This window comes from Cyprinodon tularosa, unplaced genomic scaffold, assembly GCF_016077235.1.
Source record: "Cyprinodon tularosa strain WSP-4 unplaced genomic scaffold, ASM1607723v1 ctg433, whole genome shotgun sequence".
NCBI lineage: Eukaryota > Metazoa > Chordata > Actinopteri > Cyprinodontiformes > Cyprinodontidae > Cyprinodon > Cyprinodon tularosa.
Window position 1 is genome coordinate 518,435 of NW_024039156.1, and position 25,155 is coordinate 543,589.

Genomic DNA, 25,155 nt, shown 5'->3' on the forward strand with positions numbered 1-25,155 from the left:
CTCTTTGTCTCAGTAGCTCATCAAGGCAGGTTTTCTCGTACAGTCTGGCTCTATAAGTTCTGAAACTCAAGAGAAATGTGTTGCAAAAGGTTTGTTTTGCAGCAGCTTGGTTCTGAAAGGTTCTGACCTATTCTTGATGGTTCTGGAGATCTGGTTCCCCCTGGGCCCTGGTTCTCCACCACAGTGAAGATCTGGGTCGAAGTGGACCCCAGCTTCACGGGCAAGGGAGAGGAGGCAAAGAGAAAGAGATTCTGTGTCCTCTGTGGTTTTGGCTGTTCTCACACAGAGGGGGGTGGTTGGTCACACCTCTATGGCTTACCATGTGACTGGCCTGTGGAGGCCTTGGCAGAAAAAAGGTAAGGGGGGGGGGGATTCCTCAGCTGTTTATTCACCAAAGCTGCTGCTTCTTCTCTGGTCATCATGTCAAGATGGAACATGGGCACTGGTCTCCAATGTCCAAAATCCATGATCATGGCGTATGGCACAACATTTGTGTGGAAATTAATCAATGAAAACATAAATGAATAAAAACGCTGCTCATATATGTAGATATATGTCTCTTGATCTTTATTTATATCATTCTTTATCACAGACAGGGGGAATCTCTAAAGCCAAGAAACCATGCACCAGAAGGAAAGACACTGAAAGGTGGAGTTTAAGAAATACCAGTTAAAAATTTAGATGAATAGAAATCATCAAAAATTCCTGGGAATAGAAGCTGCTATCAGAAACTCCAAAGGTTGATAAGATTCCAGATGGCTTCTTTTGTTGGTAATACTCAGGACTTGACCATTTCTAGGAATTCTAGAGAAAAGTGAAACATAAAATTAACAAATAAAAATGTACTGTCAAATTTTGCATTACATGTGACACCAGGCTGCATTTATTCTTTCATATCTAGTTACCATATTTGCTGAAACCTACATCTATAGAGAATTATGTTGAATATATTTAATTCAGGGTCGTGACATTAGAACAATAAATAAATTATTGTCAAAATTTACCACATTATGTGTAAACCTAATACCTTAATTCACTTTGCAAAAGCAGACATTTTGTTTTAAACACTTTCTTAACAATTAGAAGCATGGTTATGACAACTTGCATCTAAATTTTGGTAAAATTTAAACCGCAAAGGTCAATGGGTTGGTAAAGAATAGTTGCATAGGTTTAACAATATTTCTAAGAATAAAATTGAAAAGCGTTGGTTAAATTTGTATTCATACCCCATAATAAACAGTTACACTTTTTTTGTGAAGCAAATTTTAGACAAAACATCACATAAAACTATAAAAAATAGCACACCATAAAAAAAAAAGCATTTAAATGAAAGGCTTGTTTAAATAAGAAAGTTTTAATTGCTTTCTAAAGTAGAAATATATATTTATATACATCTATATATATATTTAAAAAAAATTTTAGTGAATTATTTGGCTTTTTACTGTTATGGGCTTACGTTTTTTTTGCGTGCGAGTATTAAAATAAATAATTAAATCTCATAAAGGGTTATTTGATCAAAGGTGGATAAAGTGCCAAAAAATTTTACTCAAGTAAGAGTAGCACCGCTTCATTATATTTTTGCTCACGCAGAAGTAAAAACTAGCCGCTAAAGCAAGAGTAAAACAAATTGAGAAAAAGGCTACTAAAATAATATAACATCAAGTGGAGGAAGCACAAGATATTTTGGTATAAAATCTCTGATATCATTATTGATAGTATGTTATGTATGTGGGTAAGAATATGGAAAGTTACTTCCTGTAACATGACCTCAAACTCACACGGCAGGATGTGTAAAAAAAAAATACATTAAAACAAAGAAGCTGGAGTCTCGCCTTGTTATAACTGTAGCTGTTTTTCTCTTTAGTGCATTTTTTTTTAAACAAGCCTGTTCTTCATCGAGTGAAGTTACTCAAGATGGCAGCCAGATATTCTACTCAAGTAAGATTAGAGATACCTCATCATATTTTCCTCCAGTAAAAGTACAAAGCATGATGAAGAAAAACTACTCCTTAAGGTATGTTTTTCTCAAAGTTACTCAAATAAATGTAACTGAGTAAGTGTAACTAGTTACTACTCACCTCTGCATGTGAGCTCATGTGAATTTGCTTGGTAGAACATTTAACTGAACGACTGTTTTAGGCTTTAACCCTGTAATGCCAAATGTATCATATTTGATACATACGGTTTCTGAAATGTTTTGCGTCTGACACCTTTTGCATAATTTAATGGTAAAAACTTTGCTCAAAATCCTATTGTACACAATCAGATATACCTGTAGAAGACTACACAAAAAATAATCTTGACTTATCGCATAGTAATAAATTATTAATATCAAAAATTTATTTTTGTTTTTTCTTTTTACATATTTTGTTAAAAGGCCAAATAAGGACTTTAAAACAAAAAAAAAAAGTAATTTTCTGTTTTGTTTTAATGTTGGATCGGGCTTTTAAAGGTTTAAAGAGAAAATGACACAAATGTATGATTGATCTTATTTTTCCAGTTTAACTGAAGAGAATACAGGTTGCATAATAGAAATGAAAGAGAGAATTAGGAACAGATAGAGATCTTACATGTGAGTCAAAGGCCTGAAAATTGAATATTACACGTTTTCGTAGCTAGTCTTTGGAGCTGCTGGAGAGAATCTAACCCCTCCTCGTTAGGAGGATTTAGGGTTATGGCGCCACTCTTACTGGTGTTTAAAACCCATTATTGCTGGAAAGCTAAACACTGATTTTAAGTAAACAAATACAATATGGTAGACAGTTTGTCCAGCTAATGAGACTTTAAATATTTATACAGTTGAACATCATCTGCATAAAAGTCACAACAAATCCCATTCAAAGTTCAGATGATGACAGTTCAATGGGATGTTTAAAAACAATTCAACATGGTCTCAGAACCCATCCCTGTGGAACCCACAGGTAACAGATACAGTGTTATAAGAGAACTAAGGAATCAATATTTGTTCCTGAAAATCTCTTCTACATGTCAACATTTTTCACTTGTGTTAGACTTAAGCCTGGAAAAGTGTGTAGAACCCAACCACATCAAAACATCATCTCTGAAATGTCTTTTGTGCTTCAAGGTCTTCACGTTCCAATTAATCACTGTTGTTCTTTAACATAACTCTGATGGCGTCACTAAACAGCAGATAATAAATTATACACATATGGGTGCTATTCATTAATTTAGATAAATTCCACTTAGCAGTATTTTTCTGAATATATTATAAAACTATATATCATTTTTTCTTATTCACAATTTTGAGTTTTTAATTTAGACAAACTATAAGACTACATATATGTTGTATATCATATATAAATATATTAACCCTTAAATCTTGTTAACTTGTATTTTTTTCGAGTTCCACTGTGGAGGGTTTTTTTCCAACTAACTCAGCTCCTAACACAATGTTTTAAACTTGGCCAATGGGAAGAATTAGATACTGACCATCTTCTCCAATTTTGCCATCATCGTTTTCATCACCCGATAAAACAAATCTTATTTCTTCTTCAGTTAGAGTCCGTGCTTCAGGGTTGAACCATTTTAAGAAGTCCCTGCAAACAAACACAAATATAAAAAAAAGAGACTGACACAACCATTGGTTAAACCACAGTTTGGACCATCTCTAGCTTTCAACACATCAGATAAATGTCATAACAAAAATATAATCAGAGCTCTTAATCTATAATTGAGAACTGTCATTATAGAAGAGACTCTGCCTGATCTCCAGCTTTAAAGCCGGCCTCCAGATACTCTGCCTCACCGTTCCCCACTTTTGGTGGTGGTTTTGTTTTTGGATTGTTTTAGTTTATTGGACTCTGATTTTTTTTTTTTTTTTCTGGCGCTCCATCTAGGGCCCTGTCTGCTCACCCTGGTTGGGTTGTTTGGTGTTTTTTGGACTTCAGGTTCTGCCTTTGGACTCTGAGTTCTTTGTTTAGGTTTATTTTTAGTTTCTTTGTAATTTTGTGTCTTTGAAGTTATTTTCTGGCAGTGTTGTGTTTTTATCTAACTCTCTGCCTTCCCCTTATGCCCGTTTCCTTTCCCCCTGGCTCCCTTCTAGTTACTTCTATCCACACCTGCTCCATATCAGCTCATTAGCTCATTCTTTGTTCTGTTCCCCATATATACGCCTCCTCTGCAGTTCCCCATTGCTGGTTTCGTGTTGCTTTGTTGCTTCGATGCTTCGATGCTTAACTCCTAAGCTGTGTATCTCCCTGATCATATTACCAATGTTTGCAGCATATTTCACCATTTGCTGCATGTTTTTGCCTGTTTATAACTTGTTTCTTTGTATTTTGCAACGTTTTTCTTTTGCATTTGTTTTTTGTGCTTGAGTGTTTTGGTGTTAGCATCACAAACTATAGATTTTTGCAGCTGGTTTCATCGTTTACAGCACGTTTGCACCTTTCAGCCACCATACTTTTTACTGCAGTGCATTCCAAAATTCTCAATTACAGGCTTGCCAGCTTACTACCATGCAGGCACAGCTAAAATTTCATCAGTGACATACACAAAATAGAAGGTCACACTATTGAGTGTATTTACCTTAATGGAAATTCAGAACAAATGCTAATCACCAGAAAGTGCAGAATACTGGGAGGAGGACACGCAAAAGTAATGCTATTTGTTCATGCATTTTCAGGGTCTATATTTAGGACATTTAAAAATCAGTTGCATATATTTGTAAATTTCTCAGAGAAGGAGGCATTGCAACAATGACAAACAATGCAGAGAGGTCAGTGCTTACTTAAACATATATGGACTCTCAGAAATAGCAATAGTAGAGACATACCATCTATCCAGAAATGCCATCTGGAGCTGCAGGATTATAAATCCAGCTCATCATATCTTATTGCACAAAACCATTATGTCTGGATGGTCTGGAGAAGAGCTCCTTTACAGCCCAGAAAATGTGACACAGATAATTTCTGCTGCGACTCCCACACATATGGGCGGAAAGGACGCAGGACAAATAGAAACAGCTGGACTGAACAAGTTCTACGCATCACATGTAGCAAAATTACAGTTGTTGTTACTCCGTGGTCACATTCGAGTGTAAAGGCAATCTGTACAGTCTCCAGACTGTCAGCTCTGTGCCGCCATAGTGCAAAGATGTCTGCCTCCATACATTCCAGAGACCCACTCCTTTGTAATTATAAAAAACAATTTCTAAGGCAAAGCAGACATAAAGATTGAGAAGTTCTGTTCTCAGATGATATTAAATAACATACTAATGTATATGTAACATTTCTGTCAGTAAATCTAGAAATTCTTACACAGCTTTAAATAATACCTCAACTTGAGAATCATAAGTGTTAAGCATCTTGGTTAAGTGGCATTTTGAGGAGCTGAGAAATATTTTTACGTACTTGAGCTCAGATTCTTCAAGGTAGCCACTATTGTCACCATCAAGGATCCTGAACACCTCTCGCACCTTCTCTGGAGGCATTGTGGACAAGCCACATATCTTGAAGAACTCCTTATGCTTGAAGGAGCCTACAGCTTCTCAAACAGACACACAGATACATATAAACATCATAAACACACGCAAAGCAAGGTAGAGACAGGACTATGACCCTGACAGTCACCTAGCTGGGGGCTGTTGGTGAGATTATACCAGCATGTGGCTGTTCTTCTTTTTATTTTATAGCTTACAGCCACATGCACTGTGCAAAACAAAACAAAATAATCTTTTTAGATTCTAAAATTAAGTCAGGAGCAGACATAAAGGATTTAGCTGGTAGGATATAGAGGAAAATAATGCTGCTGTTAACCGGGTTATACATTGGTATGATGGAAATTATCTGTTGAACACTATATTAAATATATTATAGCATAAATCTGATCTGGTAGGGGAAACTGCATTGAATTAGTAACATATTGATATTAACTTAAGTCTAAATTCAACAGACGGTTGTTTTTCTACCTTCAAAGGTGTCAACTGCCTTCTTAATGTCCTCAGGTTTAAGAATGTTGGTGAGTGACATGATGATCCTGTAATGTAAAAAAGACAGATTGTACTTTATGAACAGGACAACACAATCTCTGGCTCTGAAAGACACAGGAATATCATCATTATTATTATTATTTTCTGACTCGTGCTTTAGGTGTTTCCTTTAGATCCATTTTGGTGTCACAATGGATTAACCTCTCAGTTGTATCTAGGTTAATATCATGATCGCATAACAATTCCTTTAGTGTCTGTTTAAAAAAATGAACACAAGTAGAAATATGTATTTCAAATAGAAATAACAGTTATTTTAAATTCATAACTAATCTTCTTTTTTTTCAATAATTCTGTTTGAATTCATCATAACTTTATGTTTTTTTGATTACATTCTCTCCAGCAGCTTATTCAAAAATGTAATGTCTGTACAGAATATTCCTGGTTTTAATTGTGCAAATAAATTACAAGCATGCAAAAAAGCCCAACAGAAAAATTAAACGAGGAAGCTGAATTCTCTGAGTTCTAACCATGCAATGTGCTTAAAAAGATTTAATGAATCCATCCTGCTAATAAAGACCTAGTAGAACCCAATAAAGTTCCTAGTGTTCCTGAATGTAAAGAATGACCGTCATCTTTAGAGTGGCATGCACTTAATCAACAGCTTACTGAAAGAAAAAAAAGACTGGTCTGGTCTGGTCTGTCCTTTACTATAATTTCATAAAGTTTTAGTGTATTCTCAAGAACGGACATAAATTACATGCATTTTTAACATGCGCTGAGGTTTAATATGCCTCAGCTAAAGCTCTGTGAAGCTGTGGGACTCCCCACTGGCAGCTCTTTTAAGTCCAGCTCCAACACAGCAGCAACAGCAGCATTAAAAGTCTGATAGCTGCTGACAGGTTTCTCATATATTCTACTCACAATGTTCAGATGGATGCCTGAGTTTCTGATGCGTCTGTAGATCAAATTCTCCTGCAAGCACAACAGACTGCTTCTCGTATTCCCCGTTGTCTCACCTGTCTTATTAACCTTTCCTGTTTATATACACTAAGCAGCCCTGCCTCTACCCTTCCACTCCTTAAATTCTACTGGATAGGTTTTATCCAATCAACTTTTTTGTGCTTTGCTTATTTCTCCTCCCTTTCTGCCTATCCAGCCTCCATCTCTGCAGCTCAATCTGAAAACCCCAGATTATCTTCTAAAGGTGGAGAATTGAAGCCAATATATTGTAAAGGTTTAAAACTACCTGTGTTAATCTTACTTGTTGGGTTACATTGATGTTTTATGAATAAACTAAAACTGAATTAAATAATATTATCTGTTAAATATTTGTTTATTTAGTTGCCACTGTGACAGATGTGACTTGTTTTTACTCTTTAGAGAATTACAACATTAATTTAGAATTGTAGGAATTTCAACTATTCTTGAAAGACTATTAAACGTCTAAATACAAATGCCTTCAAATTCAGCTTTTTCTCCCAGCTCACCCATAGTGATAGTTGAAGTTATCACAGGCTGTTTAAAAAGTGGAAATCTATGGAGAAATATGAAATGTGTTTTTATTGGGTTGTGGGTAAAGTCAGAAATGGTTCAGAAAAAAATGTAAACTTTCTTTCATGATCAAATCCCGAGAACTAAATCCCATAGAAAACCTGTAATAAGCTTCTTATGGGAAATGATTCAGGACTCTGGACAATGTAGAGAGGAAAGACAAAAGATCCCTTTTACCATGCGACCAGCTGTCCCACCAGCAGAGGGAAAAGTTTACAAAGTCTTGCCAGTAAGGGTGACGAATTGATCATCTCACTCAGACTGAAGGGTTTTATTTATTATTACTTTGCACATCCAACCCAGGCTGAGGTCTACAGACACTCTAACCTTTGCTTTTCCACATCTCTCCTGGCCAGCAGATTAGGCTGCCTCTACCTCTACATCCTGGGTTCACAGGTAACATATCTGCTTTACCCTGAGGATAACTAAGACATTATCTATGGTCTCATGCAAGATGATAACAGTTATGTTTAACCATTTAAAGGTCTCTCTATTAAAGGTTTTTAAGACCCTGGAACCCAATTACCCAATTAGCCAAGTTTTTGTTTCCAGAAAACATGAAATAGACTCAGAGCCACTTCAGATAGAGCAACATTTGAAATAAACATCTTATGCATTCTCAATTTAAAAGCTAAATTCATATTAAGAATGTCAACTTACTTTTTTATTTAGTGGGGGAAAGTAAATAATCTCACTGCAAATATTTAATTATGTGTATTTTCCTTGGATTTAAGGAGGTAAGAAAATTTGCAATTGGAATAAAATTATTTATGTTGACAAAAAAAGAAAAAAGACACAACCCACCAGCATTTGTATGGCAAACAATCTAATAACTTATTATCTATTTTTTACGGGAAAAATACTATTTCCATTCTTAAATTCTCTCATTCACTTGCTTAATATAAGAGGGATTTTAAAACTTGTTGTTGTAGTTTATGCAGTTGCTTGTTTAAGGTCAGCTAGGGCAGGGCCTAAGATGTTTTGAACATAAGAGGTTTCCTTCTTTTCATACTGATGATTTTGTTGCCTGCCAGGGAAACCTTGTCACTGACACTCCACTGTCTCTGGTGACGACAGTCAGCAATAATGGTCGCAGCAGGGGAGGAAGGAAACTGCTTTTTTAATTAGAGCCAGGGGAATAAATCCTTCCTTTTCTCCAACATTTATTTGTTGTTAAGCTTTAAATATTTTTAAATATCTTCATACATCTCACGGATAATACTTCATCTTATTTGACAATCAATAAACAACTAAATCTAAAATATTTTGTGTCTCTTCATATACATGATAAAGAACACATTTACAAATGGTTTACTAGCGCCACCCTGTGGTTGTTTCTTTTCACTGTTTTAGCCTTTTCCTGATGTAGAGTTAGTTAGAAAGTAGGTTATGTGATGACAGTTCATTCCCTTGTTTTGGAAAAGAGATCATTCGGGACAACCTCTTTAAATAAAACTTCATAACCTATATATATTAAATAACCATGAGACATGACAACAGATTTTGATAGAAATTGCAATCTTACTCAGATCAGAGAAGCTGCTTACCAACAGGGCTAACCTCTCATTAAAGTGGCCCCGATTCACAGTTAAATAAGCATTTTATAAATTTCCAGTCTGCTGCATCATCACATCATTACATCATACACGTTTGGAGTGGGAAAACATCCATGGCTCCAGCTATATCAAATATTACACTATGTTATTAGATGAAGGACACTGCTCTCATTGCATTCCCAAATCTTTGCCACGTAATGAAGATGATAGCTATAGTTGAATAGAGGAACTGTCCTAATTAAATAAACTACTTGGTAAAACATTAGTTCTCACAAACAACTGGCACGTATTATAAGGGTTTAACAGACTCACACATCATCATTAAGGATAATCCCAACAACCTGTGCTAAGGGAAATGCATTTGGATAGTTTATCTATTGCAAATCTGGACACTTCTTCACAATTCATTCACTCTCCAACAGAGAGAGTATATCTACACTCACCGGCCAGGTACCCCATGCTAGTAACGGGTTGGACCCCCTTTTGCCTTCAGAACAGCCTCAATTCTTGGTGGCATAGATTCAACAAGGTGCTGGAAGCATTCCTCAGGGAGTTTGGTCCATATTGACATGATGGCATCGCACAGTTGCCGCAGATTTGTCGGCTGCACATCCATGATGCGAATCTCCCGTTCCACCACATCCCAAAGATGCTCTATTGGATTGAGATCTGGTGACTGTGGAGGCCATTTGAGTACAGTGAACTCATTGTCATGTTCAAGAAACCAGTCTGAGATGATTCCAGGTTTATGACATGGCGCATTATCCTGCTGAAAGTAGCCATCAGAAGTTGGGTACATTGTGGTCATAAAGGGATGGACATGGTCAGCAACAATACTCAGGTAGGCTGTGGCGTTGCAACGAAGCTCAATTGGTACCAAGGGGCCCAAAGAGTGCCAAGAAAATATTCCCCACACCATGACACCACCACCACCAGCCTGAACCGTTGATACAAGGCAGGATGGATCCATGCTTTCATGTTGTAGACGCCAAATTCTGACCCTACCATCCGAATGTCGCAGCAGAAATCGAGACTCATCAGACCAGGCAACGTTTTTCCAATCTTCTATTGTCCAATTTCGATGAGCTTGTGCAAATTGTAGCCTCAGTTTCCTGTTCTTAGCTGAAAGGAGTGGCACCCGGTGTGGTCTTCTGCTGCTGTAGCCCATCTGCCTCAAAGTTCCACGTACTGTGCGTTCAGAGATGCTCTTCTGCCCACCTTGGTTGTAACGGGTGGTTATTTGAGTCACTGTTGCCCTTCTATCAGCTCCAACCAGTCTGGCCATTCTCCTCTGACCTCTGGCATCAACAAGGCATTTCCACCCACAGAACTGCCGCTCACTGGATGTTTTTTCTTTTTCGGACCATTCTCTGTAAACCCTAGAGATGGTTGTGCGTGAAAATCCCAGTAGATCAGCAGTTTCTGAAATACTCAGACCAGCCCTTCTGGCACCAACAATCATGCCACGTTCAAAGTCACTCAAATCACCTTTCTTCCCCATACTGATGCTCGGTTTGAACTGCAGGAGATTGTCTTGACCATGTCTACATGCCTAAATGCACTGAGTTGCCGCCATGTGATTGGCTGCTTAGAAAATAAGTGTTAACGAGCAGTTTGACTGGTGTACCTAATAAAGTGGCCGGTGAGTGTATATCTATATGTATATCTATAAGTCTCTAAAGAGGGAGAGTTATTTATATTAAACAATCTTACAATAAATACTAATATGCAATAGTAATGTTTAAAATAACCGCAGTAAAATGTATCATAATAAGAATATTTTAAATTATATTTTATGCAAAACATACAGAAAAGTATTCAGACCTCTGTAAAATTTTCACTCGTTGTTTCATTGCATCAATTTGCTAAGATCAACAAAGTTGATTTTATTTCTCATTAATGTACACTCAGCACCCCATATTGATAGAGGAAAACACAAAACATAAATTTTTTTTGCAAATTTATTAAAAAGAAAAACTGTGGTGAGGCACAGATCTGGCCATGGTTACAAAATAATTTCTGCAGCATTCAATGTTCCTCAGAGCACAGTGGCCTCCATAATCCTTAAATGTCAGAAGTTTGGGACGACCAGAAGTCTTCCTAGACCTGGCTGTCCAGCCAAACTGAGCAATCGTAGGAGATGAGTTTTAGTGAGAGAGGTAAAGAAGAACACAAAGATCACTGTGACTGAGCTCAAGAGACGCAGTAGGGAAATAGGAGAAAGTTTCACAAAGTCAACTATGCCTGTAGCCATTCACCAGTCGGGGCTTTATGGCAGAGAGCGGCCCGACGGAAGCCTCTCCTCAGTGCAAGACATATGAAAAACCTGCATAGAGTTTGCCAAAAGACACATGAAGGACCCCCAGACTATGAGAAGATTCTCTGGTCTGATGAGACCAAGATTAAACTTTTTGGCGTTAATTCTAAGCCGTATGTGTGGAGAAAACCAGGCACTGCTAATCACCTGCCCAATAAAACCCCAACAGTGAAACATGGTGTTGGCAGCATCATGCTATGGGGGTGTTTTTCAGCTGCTGAAGGGGCTGAAGGTTCACCGTCCAATAAGACAATGACCCTAAACACACAACTAAAATAATAAAGGAGTGGCTTGGGAACAACTCTGTGACCATTCTGAACTGGCCCAGCCAGAGCCCTGATCTAAACCCAGTTTAGCTTCTCTGGAGAGACCTAAAAATGGCCGTCCTCCAGTGCTGACCATCCAACCTGACAGAAATGGAGAGGATCTGCAAGGAAGAATGGCAGAGGATCCCCAAATCCAGATGTGAAAAACTTTTTGCATTATTCCCAGGAAAACTCATGGTTACACTAGCTCAAAAAGGGATCTTCTACTCAATACTGAGCAAAGGGTCTGGATAATTTGAAAATGTGGTATTTTAGTTCTTTTTTTATAAATTTGCTAAAATTTCAAAATTTTTGTTGTGCATTAATGAGAAATAAAATGAACTTTATTGATTTTAGCAAATGGCTGCAATGAAACAAAGACTGAAGAATTTAAAGGGGTCTGAATACTTTCCGTACCCACTGTATAAGCATAATTAGTTTAAATCACTATTCAACAGGATTTTATATTCATTTTACATTAATCATAATATGCATTTCATTGAGGCTCAATTGACAGATGAAAGTACCTTTTTATAATAACACTAAAGTAGGCATAAAAACATAAGCATTATTTTTTCCTATTGGTCTGAAGTAACATTCTAAGCTTGAATCTTTGTTCTTATCAGCTGTAAACTGAAAATGATTAGAATGAACAGAATATAGGCTGAAAAAATGTATTTAGCTAATAAGCTATTCTTGTTGAGAAGAGATACATAAATGCTGATGAGAATCCATTTAATGGAAGGGGACGCGAGGCGGGTGGGAAGTTTGGGGTTACATGTGTACATATACAGTAAGTATGGAAGTGAGAGCAGTTCATTAATTTGGCAACAGTAAAGCACATAAAAAAAGGTTGATGAGAAAATGGCAATGTTTTTTATTAAACTTTTTTTTTTTTTAAATGTGTTGTATTGTTCTAATAATGACAATTTTCACCTCAAGTGACTGCAGAAGAAAATGTATTCTGATTAAAGTGCATCATGTAATGGGAAATCGCATCTCTATAGCGATAATATCGCTGTACTTTTGGACGTAATTAGCACAGAAAATTATGAAGTATCATTTTCAAGCAGTAGTAATCATCAAAATAAAACAAAATAGAAAACTGCTGCCTCCTTCCATTAACAACACCTGAATAGGATCATGGTTGAATGAGCAAAATGAAATACGCCCCCGTGGTGATAAACACAGGAAAGGACAAATGGCTCCTGCACCCATCATTGCAGTTTTATTCAGCTTCTCCATCCACTCCAGATTTAAATTAAGCTGGATCTCTTCAAATAAAAGTTTACTTTAAATGCAAAAAGAGAGATCATATCTCTCCTATCCTGGCTTCTCTTCATTGGCTTCCTGTTAAATCCAGAATAGAATTTAAAATCCTCCTTCTCACATATAAAGATAAACCATTTTATAATTAGTAAAATAATCAGTTTTAAATAAAATCATTTATAATCTATGAGAAATATATTATCACTTCCAATAAAAAAAGCTTAAAAGTATATAAAGGTCTAAGAAAGAATAGAATATTTTTATATGATGTTTGAAACGCCTCTGTCTAATGGTCTGTTGGAAAATCTGTAAGGTTATCAGTGCTGCTACTGTGTCTCTTAATGTTGATCTAGACTAGAATTTACCTGTTTTCTCTGGCTTAGGCTGCAGCCCCATCAGACTGGCTAAGACACTGTAAGCTTGTGTGGAAAATAAACCAATGAATAAATAAATGAATAAAAACTCTGCTCATATATGTAGATATGTTGCTTGATCTTTATTTATATCATTCTTTATCACAGACAGGGGGGATCTCTAAAGCCAAGAAACCATGCACCAGAAGAAAAGACACTTTGAAAGGTGGAGTTTAAGAAAAATCAGTTAAAATTTAGATGAATGGAAAGCATCAAAAATTCCTCAGAATAGAAGCTGCTATCAGAAAATCCAAAGGTTGGGAAATTTCCAGATGGCTTCTGTTGTTGGTAAGATTTAGGACTTGACCATTTTCAGAAATTCTAGAAAAAATGAAAAAATTAAATTAACAAATAAAAATTTACCTTCTAATTTTGCATTACATGTGACACCAGGTCATATTTGTTTTCTTTGAAATCTAGTTACCATATTTGCTGAAACACATCTATAAAGAATCATCTTGAATTAAATTATAATTTCTCTAACAGCTATTAACCTAATCCAGGTCAGTGACATAAAACAATAAACTGTCAAAATTTAACTAATTATGTCTAAACTTGTCTTACACACCTGATACCTTAATTTTGCAATAGCAGACATTTAGTTTGAAACACTTTCTTCACATGTAGATACGTAGTTATGAGAATTTGTATGTAAATTTCAATGAAACTTAAACAGCAAAGCTTAAAGGGTTTGTAAAGAATAGTTAATAGATTTAACAATATTTTCAAGAATAAAAAAAAAGAAAATGTTTGGTCTAGTATGTATTCATACCCCATAATAAACAGCTACTGTTTATTTGTAAAACAACTTTTAGACACAACCATTAAAGTTATTATAGTTCTGCACAAAAATCCAAAAGCAAATATCAATAGCAAAAAAACATAAAAAACATAAGTTAAAAGCATGTTTAAATAAGAAAGTTTGAATTGCTTTCTAAAGGATATATTAGTAAAAGAAGTAGGTGAATTATTTGGCTTCTGGCTGTTCTGGACTCTTTGTTTTCATGCTAGTATTAAAACAATTCCTTAAATCTTAAAAAGGGGTCATGTAACCAAAGGTGGATAGAGTTTCGAAAAAACTGTACTTAAGAAAGAATAGCAGCACCGCATCATATTTTTAGTCACGTGGATGAAAAAACTAGCCAACAAATTACTCCAGTAAGAGTAAAACCATAATTGGGAAAAAGGCCACTGAAATACTGATTAACTGATCCTAAGGTCATCTGATTAAATATTTTAAAATTGATGTAAATTTACAAAACATGTAGTTATCTGCAAAACATGTAGTTATCTGCAAAACATGTAGAAATCTGCAAAGCTAAAATAAATAATTTTCAGTAGTTAAACAATAATATTAAGTGGAGGAAACACGAGATATTTTGCTATAAAATCTCTGATGTCATCATTGATGGTATGTTATGTATGTAAATTAGAGTATGGCAAGTTACTTTCTGTAACATGATTCAGTAAACTGTTTTCTGTATTTTCTTTGGACCTTCAAATTATATGGCAGCATCATTAAATAAGAAATACATTAAAGCAAAGAAGCTGGAGAACAAAACAGTCTCGCTTAAATATTACGTTTTTCTTTTAAACTGGCCTGTTCTTTATTGAGTAAAGTTACTCATGATGGCAGCCAGATATTTTACTCAAGTAAGAGTAGTGATACCTAATCATATTTTTACTTTATTAGTAAAAGTTTAAAGTATGATGCATAAAACTACTCCTTAGGGTACTTTTTTCTCAAAGTTACTCAAGTAATTGTAACTGCGTACATGTAACTAGTTACTACCCACCCCTGCATGTGAGGTCATGTGAATTTGCTTGGTTAAATGTGTAACTGTTGGGATCCTCAGGCTTGCCCATCAGAGGGCGCCGAGGATCCTCTTCTGCTCTCTTTGTTCTTTCCCTTAGGGCTGGAGTCACTGTCAAGGTTCTGGAGATTACCCTCTGCCTCCAGCAGAGTGCGCCGTGGGTCCTCCTGAAGCTGAGCCTCTCACACACCTGTGGCTGATCTACTAATCAGGAGGACCACAGTATATAAGCTGACTTCAGACCTTGATCCCACGCCGCAGTGTTGATCTTAGTTGGTTAGCTTCCTGAACCTTCTGCTCTAGAGTCTTGGTTGTTCCTAGGTCGGGACCAGATTCTAATATCTTCCTTATCTCTGCCTCACAGGAATCCTGTCCCTTGTGAAAGCTCTGGATGAGCTTAACCTCCTGTCTCCTTGTGAAGCTCCCTCATTGGAACCCTGTCTCTGGTCTGGGAGAGCTGCGTCATAGGAAACCAGTCTCAAGCCAGAAGCTCTTGGAAAGTCCAACCTGCAAGCTGCCCTGGTGAGCCAACCCGCAGATCCCTACGTGGAAGAAACCTGAGGACTTCTTTGACGAGTTCCCCAGAGGTTACCTTGTGGATTATCCCCTGTTGTTCTCTGCGTTGAGCTGGAAGCTCAGATCCAAGCCGTCCTAGCTAGCTTACAGCTAGAGGCTAAGCACCTCATTATCTCAGTAATCCAGCCATCCCCCGTTCCCTGCACAGACCCCAGTGAACCAACCTCCTGCCTGAACGGTCCCGGTTTCATATTCATGTCCTTGTGCTCCTTTAATAAACTCTTTGGACTTTTACCTGTCTATCCGTGTGTGTTCTGCATCTTGGGCTTCACTCAGAGAAAACCCATCATGACAGTAACTAGAAGACTGTTCACAGCATTTGTTTGGTTTGGAGGTTTTAAAGGGATGATTCCAATAATTTGACAAAATGAAACTAACATATGATGCATAATTTTTTTCCAGTTTAACTAAAGAGAATATTTGTTGCACAATAGAAATGAAAGAGATAATTAGGAACAGAGAGCTTACATGTCAGTCAAAGGCCTGAACATTGAATATTACACCAAAGTTTTTATAGCGAATGTTTTTGAGTTGGACAAAGAAATAACTAAGAGCATGTTTTATTTTTGTATGTATGTTATAAGATCTAGGGTTAAAGTGCCACTCTTACTGGTGTTTAAACACATTATTGCTGGAAAGCTAAACAGAAATCTTAAGTAAACAAAATAAAATATTATAGACAGCTTATCCAGCTAATAAGGCATTAAAGATTTATAAAGTTGAATATCATCTGCAAGGGGGAGTGGCAGCCTAGTGGTTAGGGCATTGCGCTTGGAATCCAGAGGGTCTGAGTTCAAGATCCACTCCCACGGACTGCCACTCTGACTCCCTGAGCAACACCCTTAACTCCACACTGCTCACTGAGCACCGCACAATGGCAGCCCACTGCTCCCCAAAGGAGATGGGTTAAAATAAGAGTTAATTTGTTGCTTTGTACTTGTGACAGTGTAATGACAATAAAAAACACCCATCCTTGTGGAACCCTCCGGTAGCAGATAAATTATTAGAAGTGAACTAGGGAATCAATACTTGTACCCTAAAATCTCTTCTACATGTCAACATTTTTCACTTGTGTTGGACTTAAGCCTGGAAAAGTGTGTAGAACCCAACCACATCAAAACATCATCTCTAAAATGTCTTTTGTGCTTCAAGGTCTTCACTTTACAATTAATCACTGTTGTTCTTTAACATAACTCTGATGGCTTCACTAAACAGCAGATAATAAATTATACACATATGGGCACTATTCATAAATTTAGATAACATATATAGATACATATATTAGTTTTTTCAAGGTCCACTGTGGAAGAATTTCTCCAACTAAGCCAACTCCTAACATAATAGGAAAACTGATACTGACCAGCGTTGTCAATTTCGCCATCGCCGTTTTCATCACCTGAGAAAAATCTCTCGATTTCTGCTTCAGTTAGAGCCCGCGCTTTAGGGTTGAACCATTTTAAGAAGTTCCTGCAAACACACACCACTTAAAAAAAAAACAATGACTCAATAATCTGTAAAACACACCGTGTGGGCCATAGCTAAGCCTTCAACACATCAGATAAATGTCATTAAAAAAATATAATCAAAGCTCTTTATCTATAATTGATTAGGATACAGTGGAGCCTAATTATATACTGTAGGTGACTGTCAAATCTTTTTTTTTTCAGTCTTTTAGCAAGATTACTGTTAAAAATAATACAGTTTAGTAAAAGCTGCCACACAAAATTATGTTGTTAAAAAGTATTGTAGTAGTTTGCTCCTGTGTTTTGGCTATTTGCATCATTTACTCTGTGTGACTTGCGCATTTTGTTTGTGGCTGCTGCACTTTTTGTTTACATTTGCTTTTATGGCTGTTGATTTTTGCTGCTATTTTTTTTTTTGTGATTGCAGTATTTTTTGTTTGCAGCATTTTTCTGTTGCATGTAGGTTTTTTCTGTTTGCGAGTTTGCCCTTATGTTTTCACCTGTTAGCGACTCGTTTTTTTTTTCAGTTTGCAGAATTTTTCTTTTGCATTTTTTTGCTATTATTTTGGAGTTTCCATCACAAAATATTTTTGCAGTTGGTTTCATTGTTTACAGTGCGTTAGCACCTGTCAGCCACCGTACTTTTTACTGCATTACCAAATTCTCAATGTCAGGCTTGCGAGCTTACTTCATCAGTGACATAGACAAAATAGAAGGTCTCTCTATTGAGTATTTTTGCCTTAATGGATATTTAGAACAAAGGCAAATCATCAGAAAGTGCAGAATACTGGGAGGAGGACATGCAAAAGTAACTGCTTATCTCACCCTGAAACAGATCATTCATGCATTTTAGGGTCTATATTTAGAAATTTAAAAAATCAGGTGCATATGTCTGTAAATTTGTCAGAGCTTATTTTAAGAGGAATGAGGCATTGCGACAATGACAAACAAAGCAGAGAGGTCAGTGCTTATTTAAACATTTATGGACTCTCAGAAATAGCAATTGTAGAGACATATAATATTTGCAGCAATGCCACCTGGAGCTGCAGGATTATACATCCAGCTTATCATTGCTTATGGCACAAAACCATTATGTCTGGATGGTCTGGAGGAGAGGTCCTTTACAGCCCAGAAAATGTGACACAGATAATAGTTTTCTGCTGCAACTAACACTGCTTATGGGGGAAAATACACAGGAAAAATAAATACAGCTGGACTGAACAAGCTACTGTTGTTAATCCATACTTGCCGAAGTCACATTCAAGTGTAAAGGCAATCTCTACAGTCACTAGTCTTTCAGCTCTGTGCTGCTGTAGTGCAAAGATGTCTGCCTCCATGCTTTTGAGATCCTTTGTAATTATAAAAAACTATTTCTAAGGCAACGCAGGCATAAAGATTGAGAAGTTCAATTCGAAGATGATAATAAGTGACATACTAATATATCATATTTTACATTTGCATCAGAAAATCACTGAAATTCTTACACACTGGAGCTTTAAATTATACTGCAACTTGAGAATCGTAAATGTTAAGCATCTTGGTTGAGTGGCATTTTGAGGAGCTGAGATATATTTTTTACGTACTTGAGCTCAGATTTTTCGAGGGCGCCACTTCCATCTTTGTCAAGGATCTTGAACACCTCTCGCACCTTCTCTGGAGGCATTGTGGACAAGCCACATATCTTGAAGAACTCCTTATGCTTGAACGAGTCTACAGCTTCCCAAACAGACACACACATACAAATACACATTTTAACACACACATAAAGCAAGGTAGAGACAGGACAATGACCCTGAGAGTCACCTAGTTGGGGGCTGTTGGTGAGATTATACCAGCGTGGCTGTTTTTCTTTTAATTTAATAGCTGACCGCCACATGCACTGTGCAAAACAAGCAAACTAAAGCTTTTTAGATTCTAAAATTAAGCCAAGAGCAGCTTTTAGCTGGGAGGATAGATTACAGAATAAATCTGATCTAGTAGTAGAAACTTTTTTGAATTAGTAACTTATTGATCAGCATTTAAGTCTAAATTCAACAAATGGTTGTTTTTCTAGAGTAAGATACCTTCAAAGGTGTCGACTGCCTTCTTAATGTCCTCAGGTTTAAGAATCTTGGTGAGTGACATGATGATCCTGTAATGTAAAACAGACAGATTGTACTTTATGAACAGGACAACACAATCTCTGGCTCTGAAAGACACAGGAATATCATCATTATTATAATTTTTTTTCTAACTCGTGCTTTAGGTGTTTCCTTTAGATCCATTTTGGTGTCACAATGGATTAACCTCTCAGTTGTTTCTAGGTTAATATCATGATCCCATAAAAATTCTTGTGACGTCTGTTTAAAAAATGAACATAAATACAAATATATGTATTTTAAATAGAAATAGCAGATATTTTATATTCATAGTTAATCTGCTTTAACTCTGTTTGATTTCATGGTAACTTTTGTGTTTTTGAAACAGATTCTCTGCAGCAGCTTATTCAAAGGTGTAATGTCTGTACAGGATGTTCCTGGTTTTGATGGTGCAAATAAGTTACACGCAAAAATAAACCCAACAAAAAACTGTGTCAGTCAGCGATGCACCTTAAAATGATGAAACTGATTTCTCTGAGTTCTAACCCTGCAATGAATTTCCTAAGATTTCCTGAATCCATCCTGCTTATAAAGACGATATATTGTAATAAATGTTCAATGAGGATACAGAGTTTTCCTAATATTTTAAAGCTGCAAAAATAAATGTCATTTTCAGAGTGCCCTACACTGAATCAGCAGCTTAATGACAAAAAAAAAAAACAGACTATGAAGCATCATTACAGTTCTAACATTGTTTATGTAGTCATAATCACCTAACTTTTCTTGTCTCTCCTTTGTTATAGTTAATAAGTTTTTGTGTATTTCTCTGTAGAATGAAAGATAAATTTAAATAAAGTTTTAACATGCGCTGAAGTTCAGCTAAAGTTCATAATATCTGAAGCATTTTTGCACCTAACCGGTTTCCTGTACCGAGGTTTGCAGCTGTGGGACTCCCCACTGGCAGCTCTTTTAAGTCCAGCTCCAACACAGCAGCAACAGCAGCATTAAAAGTCTGATAGCTGCTGACAGGTTTCTCATATATTCTACTCACAATGTTCAGATGGATGCCTGAGTTTCTGATGCGTCTGTAGATCAAATTCTCCTGCAAGCACAACAGACTGCTTCTCGTATTCCCCGTTGTCTCACCTGTCTTATTAACCTTTCCTGTTTATATACACTAAGCAGCCCTGCCTCGACCCTTCCACTCCTTAAATTCTACTGGATAGGTTTTATCCAATCAACTTTTTTTGTGCTTTGCTTATTTCTCCTCCCTTTCTGCCTATCCAGCCTCCATCTCTGCAGCTCAATCTGAAAACCCCAGATTATTTCCTAAAGAATTGAGGCTAATATATTGTAAAGGTTTAAAACTACCTGTGTTAATCTTACTTGTTGGGTTATATTGATGTTTTTTAAGTAAGAATAAAACTGAATTAAATAATATTATCTGTTAAATATTTGTTTATTTAGTTGCAACTGTGACAGATGTGACTTGTTTTTACTCTTTAGAGAATTACAACATTGATTTAAAATTGTAGGGATTTCAACTATTCTTGAAAAAACTATTAAACGTCTAAATACAAATTTGTTTTTATTGGGTTGTGGGTAAAGTCAGACAGAAATGGTTCAGAAAAAAATATAAACTTTCTTTCATGATCAAATCCCCAGAACTAAATCCCATAGAAAACCTGTGATAAGGTTGTAATAAGAGGAAAGTCAAAAGATCCCTTTATCCATATGAGTGACAAATTAATCATCTCACTCAGACTGAAGCGTTTTATTTATGAATACTTTGCACATCCAAACCAGGCTGAGGTCTACAGACACTCTAACCTTTGCTTTTCCTCATCTCTCCTGACCAGCAGATTAGGGTGCCTCTACCTCTACATCCTGGGTTACCAGGTAACATATCTGCTTTACCCTGAGGATAACTAAGACATTATCTATGGTGTCATGTCAGATGATAACAGTTATGTTTAACCATTTAAAGCTCTCTCTATTAAAGGTTTTTAAGACCCTGGAACCCAATTACCCAATTAGCCTCTAAGTGCTACCCTATCTCTACTTTATAGTTTGACCAGTTTTAAATGAAATCTTAGTGGGTTTTTATTGAGCTTCTTTGTGTAAGGCCATTTAAATTTCTCTAAACTTCAGATAAAACAACATACGAAATATAAATCTTATGCATTCAAATCATAAAAAAATAAATAAATAAAAAAGTGGCGCCCTAGTAGTAAGAGCATAGAGCTTGGAATCCTGAGGTTCTGAGTTCGAACCCCACTGCCACAGACTGCCACTCTGGGTCTCTGAGCAAGACCCTTAATCTCATACTGGCAGCCCAAGGGGAGGGGTTAAATTTCTACAATGAGACAATAAAGTTCAATTATTCTAAATTCATACTAAGAATTTGAACTGTTTTCTGATTTAGTGGGGAAAAAGTGAGTATGAAGCCTAATCTCACTGCAAATATTAAATTATGTATTTTCCCTTGGTTTAAGGAGCAAGTAAGACAATTTGCCACTGAAATTGAATTGATTGAAATTGAAAATTAAATCGATTGAAGTTGAAAATTAGAAAAAATACACAGCTTATTGACATATGCATGGCAAACAATATCTTATTTTAATTGCATAATATCTAATTGTCAGATTCTCTCATTCACCTGCGCAACATAAGAACAAATAGGTTCATTTCAGGGATATTTAAACTTATTTTTGGATCAGTTTTTGAACTTTGTGAAGTTACTTGCTAAAGGTAAGCTAGGGCAGGGCCCTAGATGTTTTGAACTTAAGAGGTTTCCATCTTTTCATACTGACAAATTTTGTCGCTTACCAGGGAGACCTTTTCAAGGTGCACCAACGCTGACGCCATCTGACGTTCCACTGTGTCTGGTGATGACAGTCCGCAATAATTGTTGCAGCAGGGGATGAAGGAAACTGCTTTAGCCTTTTCCTGATGTAGAATTAATTAGAAAGTAGACTATGTGGTGACAGTTCATTCCCTTGTTATGGAAAGCTCTGTTTTTAAAACCTTGAAACTTTCTCTCTCTGGTTCTTTTTCCTGAAAAGAGATCACTCGGGACAAACTCTTTAAATAAAACTTCATAACCTATATATATTAAATTATACTAATATTTACTAAATTAGATCAGAGAAGCTGCTTAGAGAAGCTGCTTACCAACAGGGCTAACCTCTCATTAAAGTGGCCCCGATTCACAGTTAAAGAAGCATTTTATACATTTCCAGTCTGCTGCATCATCACATCATTACATCATACACGTTTGCAGTGAGGAGACATCCATGGCTCCAGCTATATTAAAATATTACACTATATTATTAGATCAAGGACACTGCTCTCATTCCATCCCCAAATCTTTGCCACGTAATGAAGATGATAGCTATAGCTGAATAGAGGAACTGTCCTAATTAAATAAACTACTTGGTAAAACATTAGTTCTTACAAACAACTGGCACGTATTATAAGGGTTTAACAGACTTCCCTATTTAAAAGTGCCCCATATTAACAGAGAAAAACTTACATTTTTTTGCAAATTTATTAAAAAAGAAAAACTGAAATATCAAATGGTCATAAGTATGCAGACCCTTTGCTGTGACACTCAAATTTAACTCACATGCTGTCCATGTCTTCTGAACCTCCTTAAGATGGCTTTGCCCCTTTATTGGAGTCTAACTGTGTTTAATTAAATTGGTTGGTCTTGATTAGGAAAGACACACACCTGTCTATATAAGACCTTACAGCTCACAGTGCATGTCAGAGCAAACGAGAATCATGAGGTTGAAGGAACTACCCAAGGAGCTCAGAGACAGAATTGTGGCAAGGTAGAGATCTGGCCAAGTTTACAAGATAATTTCTACAGCATTCAACGTTCCTCAGAGCTCAGTGGCCTCATCAATCCTTAAATGGAAGAAGTTTGGGAAGACCAGAACTTTTCCTAGACCTGGCCATCCAGCCAAACTGAGCAGTCGTAGAACAGGAGCCTTCATTAGAGAGGTAAGGATGAACCCAAAGATCACTGTGACTGAGCTCCAGAGATGCAGCAGGGAGATGGGAGAAAGTTCCACAAAGTCAACTATGCCTGTAGCCATTCACCAGTTGGGGCTTTATGGCAGAGAGCGGCCCGACGGAAGCCTCTCCTCAGTGCAAGACATATGAAAACCTGCATAGAGTTTGCCAAAAGACACATGAAGGACACCCAGAATATGAGAAGATTCTCTGGTCTGATGAGACCAAGATTAAACTTTTTGGCGTTAATTCTAAGCCGTATGTGTGGAGAAAACCAGGCACTGCTAATCACCTGCCCAATAAAACCCCAACAGTGAAACATGGCAGCATCATAAGACAATGACCCTAAACACACAGCTAAAATAATAAAGGAGTGGCTTGGAAACAACTCTGTGACCATTCTTAACTGGCCCAGCCAGAGCCCTGATCTAAACCTAAATGAGCTTCTCTGTAGAGACCTGAAAATGGCCGTCCTCCAGCGCTGACCATCCAACCTGACAGAAATGGAGAGGATCTGCAAGGAAGAATGGCAGAGGATCCAGGTGTGAAAAACTTTTTGCATTATTCCCAGGAAGACTCATAAATGCACTAGCTCAAAAAGGTGCTTCTACTCATTAATCAGCAAAGGGTCTGGATGCTTATGACGATCTGGTATTTCAGTTTTTCTTTTTTAATAAATTGGCAAAGATTTTTTTACATTTTTGTCTTTTTTTCTGTCAACATGGGGTGCTGAGTGTACATTAATGAGAAATAAAATGAATTTTATTGATTTTAACAAATGGCTAAAATGAAACAAAGAATGAACATTTTAAAGGGGTCTGAGTACCCACTCTATAAGTATATTTAGTTGAAATAACTATTCAACAGGAGCTTATATTAATTTTCAATTAATCAGAATATGCATTTCAATTAGGCTCAATTGTCAGGTTAAAAGTAACTTTTTAAAATAACAACACTAAAGTAAGCATAAAAACATGTTTCTATATTAATTATTTTTTCCTATTAGTCTAAAGTAATGTTCTAAGCTTGAATCTGTGTTAGAATGAATAGGGCAGTCGTGGTGAGCGGTTACGGTGTCAGACTTGGATCCCAAAGGTTACCGGTTCGACTCCCGACCTGCCAGGTTGGTGGGTGGAGTAATTAACAAGCGCTCTCCCCCATCCTCCTCCATGACTGAGGTAACCTGAGCATGGTACCGTCCTGCCACACTGCTCCCTTGGGGTGCCATTGAGGGCTGCCCCCTTGCACGTGTGAGGCATAAATGCAACTTCATGGTGTGCAGTGTTCACTTGTGTGTGCTGTGTCACAATGACAATGGGAGTTGGAGGAGTTTCCCAAAGGGCTTTTCACTTTTCATATAGGCTTAAAATTCAGATTTAGCAAATAGTTATACTTATTGAGATAAGTTACATAAATGCTTTTACTATGAACCTCCATTTAATGCAAGGGAACGCGAGGCAGGTGGGAAGTATGGGGTTACATGTCTACATATACCGTAAGTATGGATGTAAGAGCAGTGCAATAATTTGGCAACAATAAAGCACATGAAAAAGATTGATGAGAAAATGTCCATGTTTTTAATCAAACTATTTAAAGAAACCTGTTGTCTGGTTTCAATAATGGCAACTTTTCAGCTCAACTTTCGAGAGAACATATATTCTGATTAAAGTACATCATGTACTGGGAAATCGCATCTCTATAGTGATAACACAGGCTATATTTTTGGACGTAATTCACACAGAAGATGATCAAGTTCCATTTTCTAGCAGTAGTAATTAGCAGCAGTTCAAGTTTTTTCTATCATTCTCATCATTGCAGTTTGATTCAGCTTCTCCATCCACTG

At 36.7% G+C, this 25,155-nt stretch overlaps 1 protein-coding gene across 2 annotated transcripts; it reads right to left on the reverse strand.

Moving 5' to 3' along the window:
• Positions 1-542: 542 nt before the first annotated feature.
• On the reverse strand, positions 543-20,478 carry pvalb9 (parvalbumin 9). Of its 2 annotated transcripts, none has more exons than XM_038299684.1 (5): positions 20,344-20,478; positions 19,278-19,345; positions 5,373-5,505; positions 3,451-3,557; positions 543-804 (listed from the first exon to the last, which is right to left on the reverse strand). In XM_038299684.1, exons 2-5 carry the CDS (start codon positions 19,336-19,338, stop codon positions 779-781), a joined length of 327 nt encoding a protein of 108 aa, XP_038155612.1. In that variant the 5' UTR covers positions 19,339-19,345; positions 20,344-20,478; the 3' UTR covers positions 543-778. The 2 variants fall into 2 exon arrangements, with proteins under 2 accessions (XP_038155612.1, XP_038155611.1); XM_038299683.1 differs by lacking the exons at positions 19,278-19,345; positions 20,344-20,478 and adding exons at positions 5,930-5,997; positions 6,872-7,025.
• Positions 20,479-25,155: the final 4,677 nt, after the last annotated feature.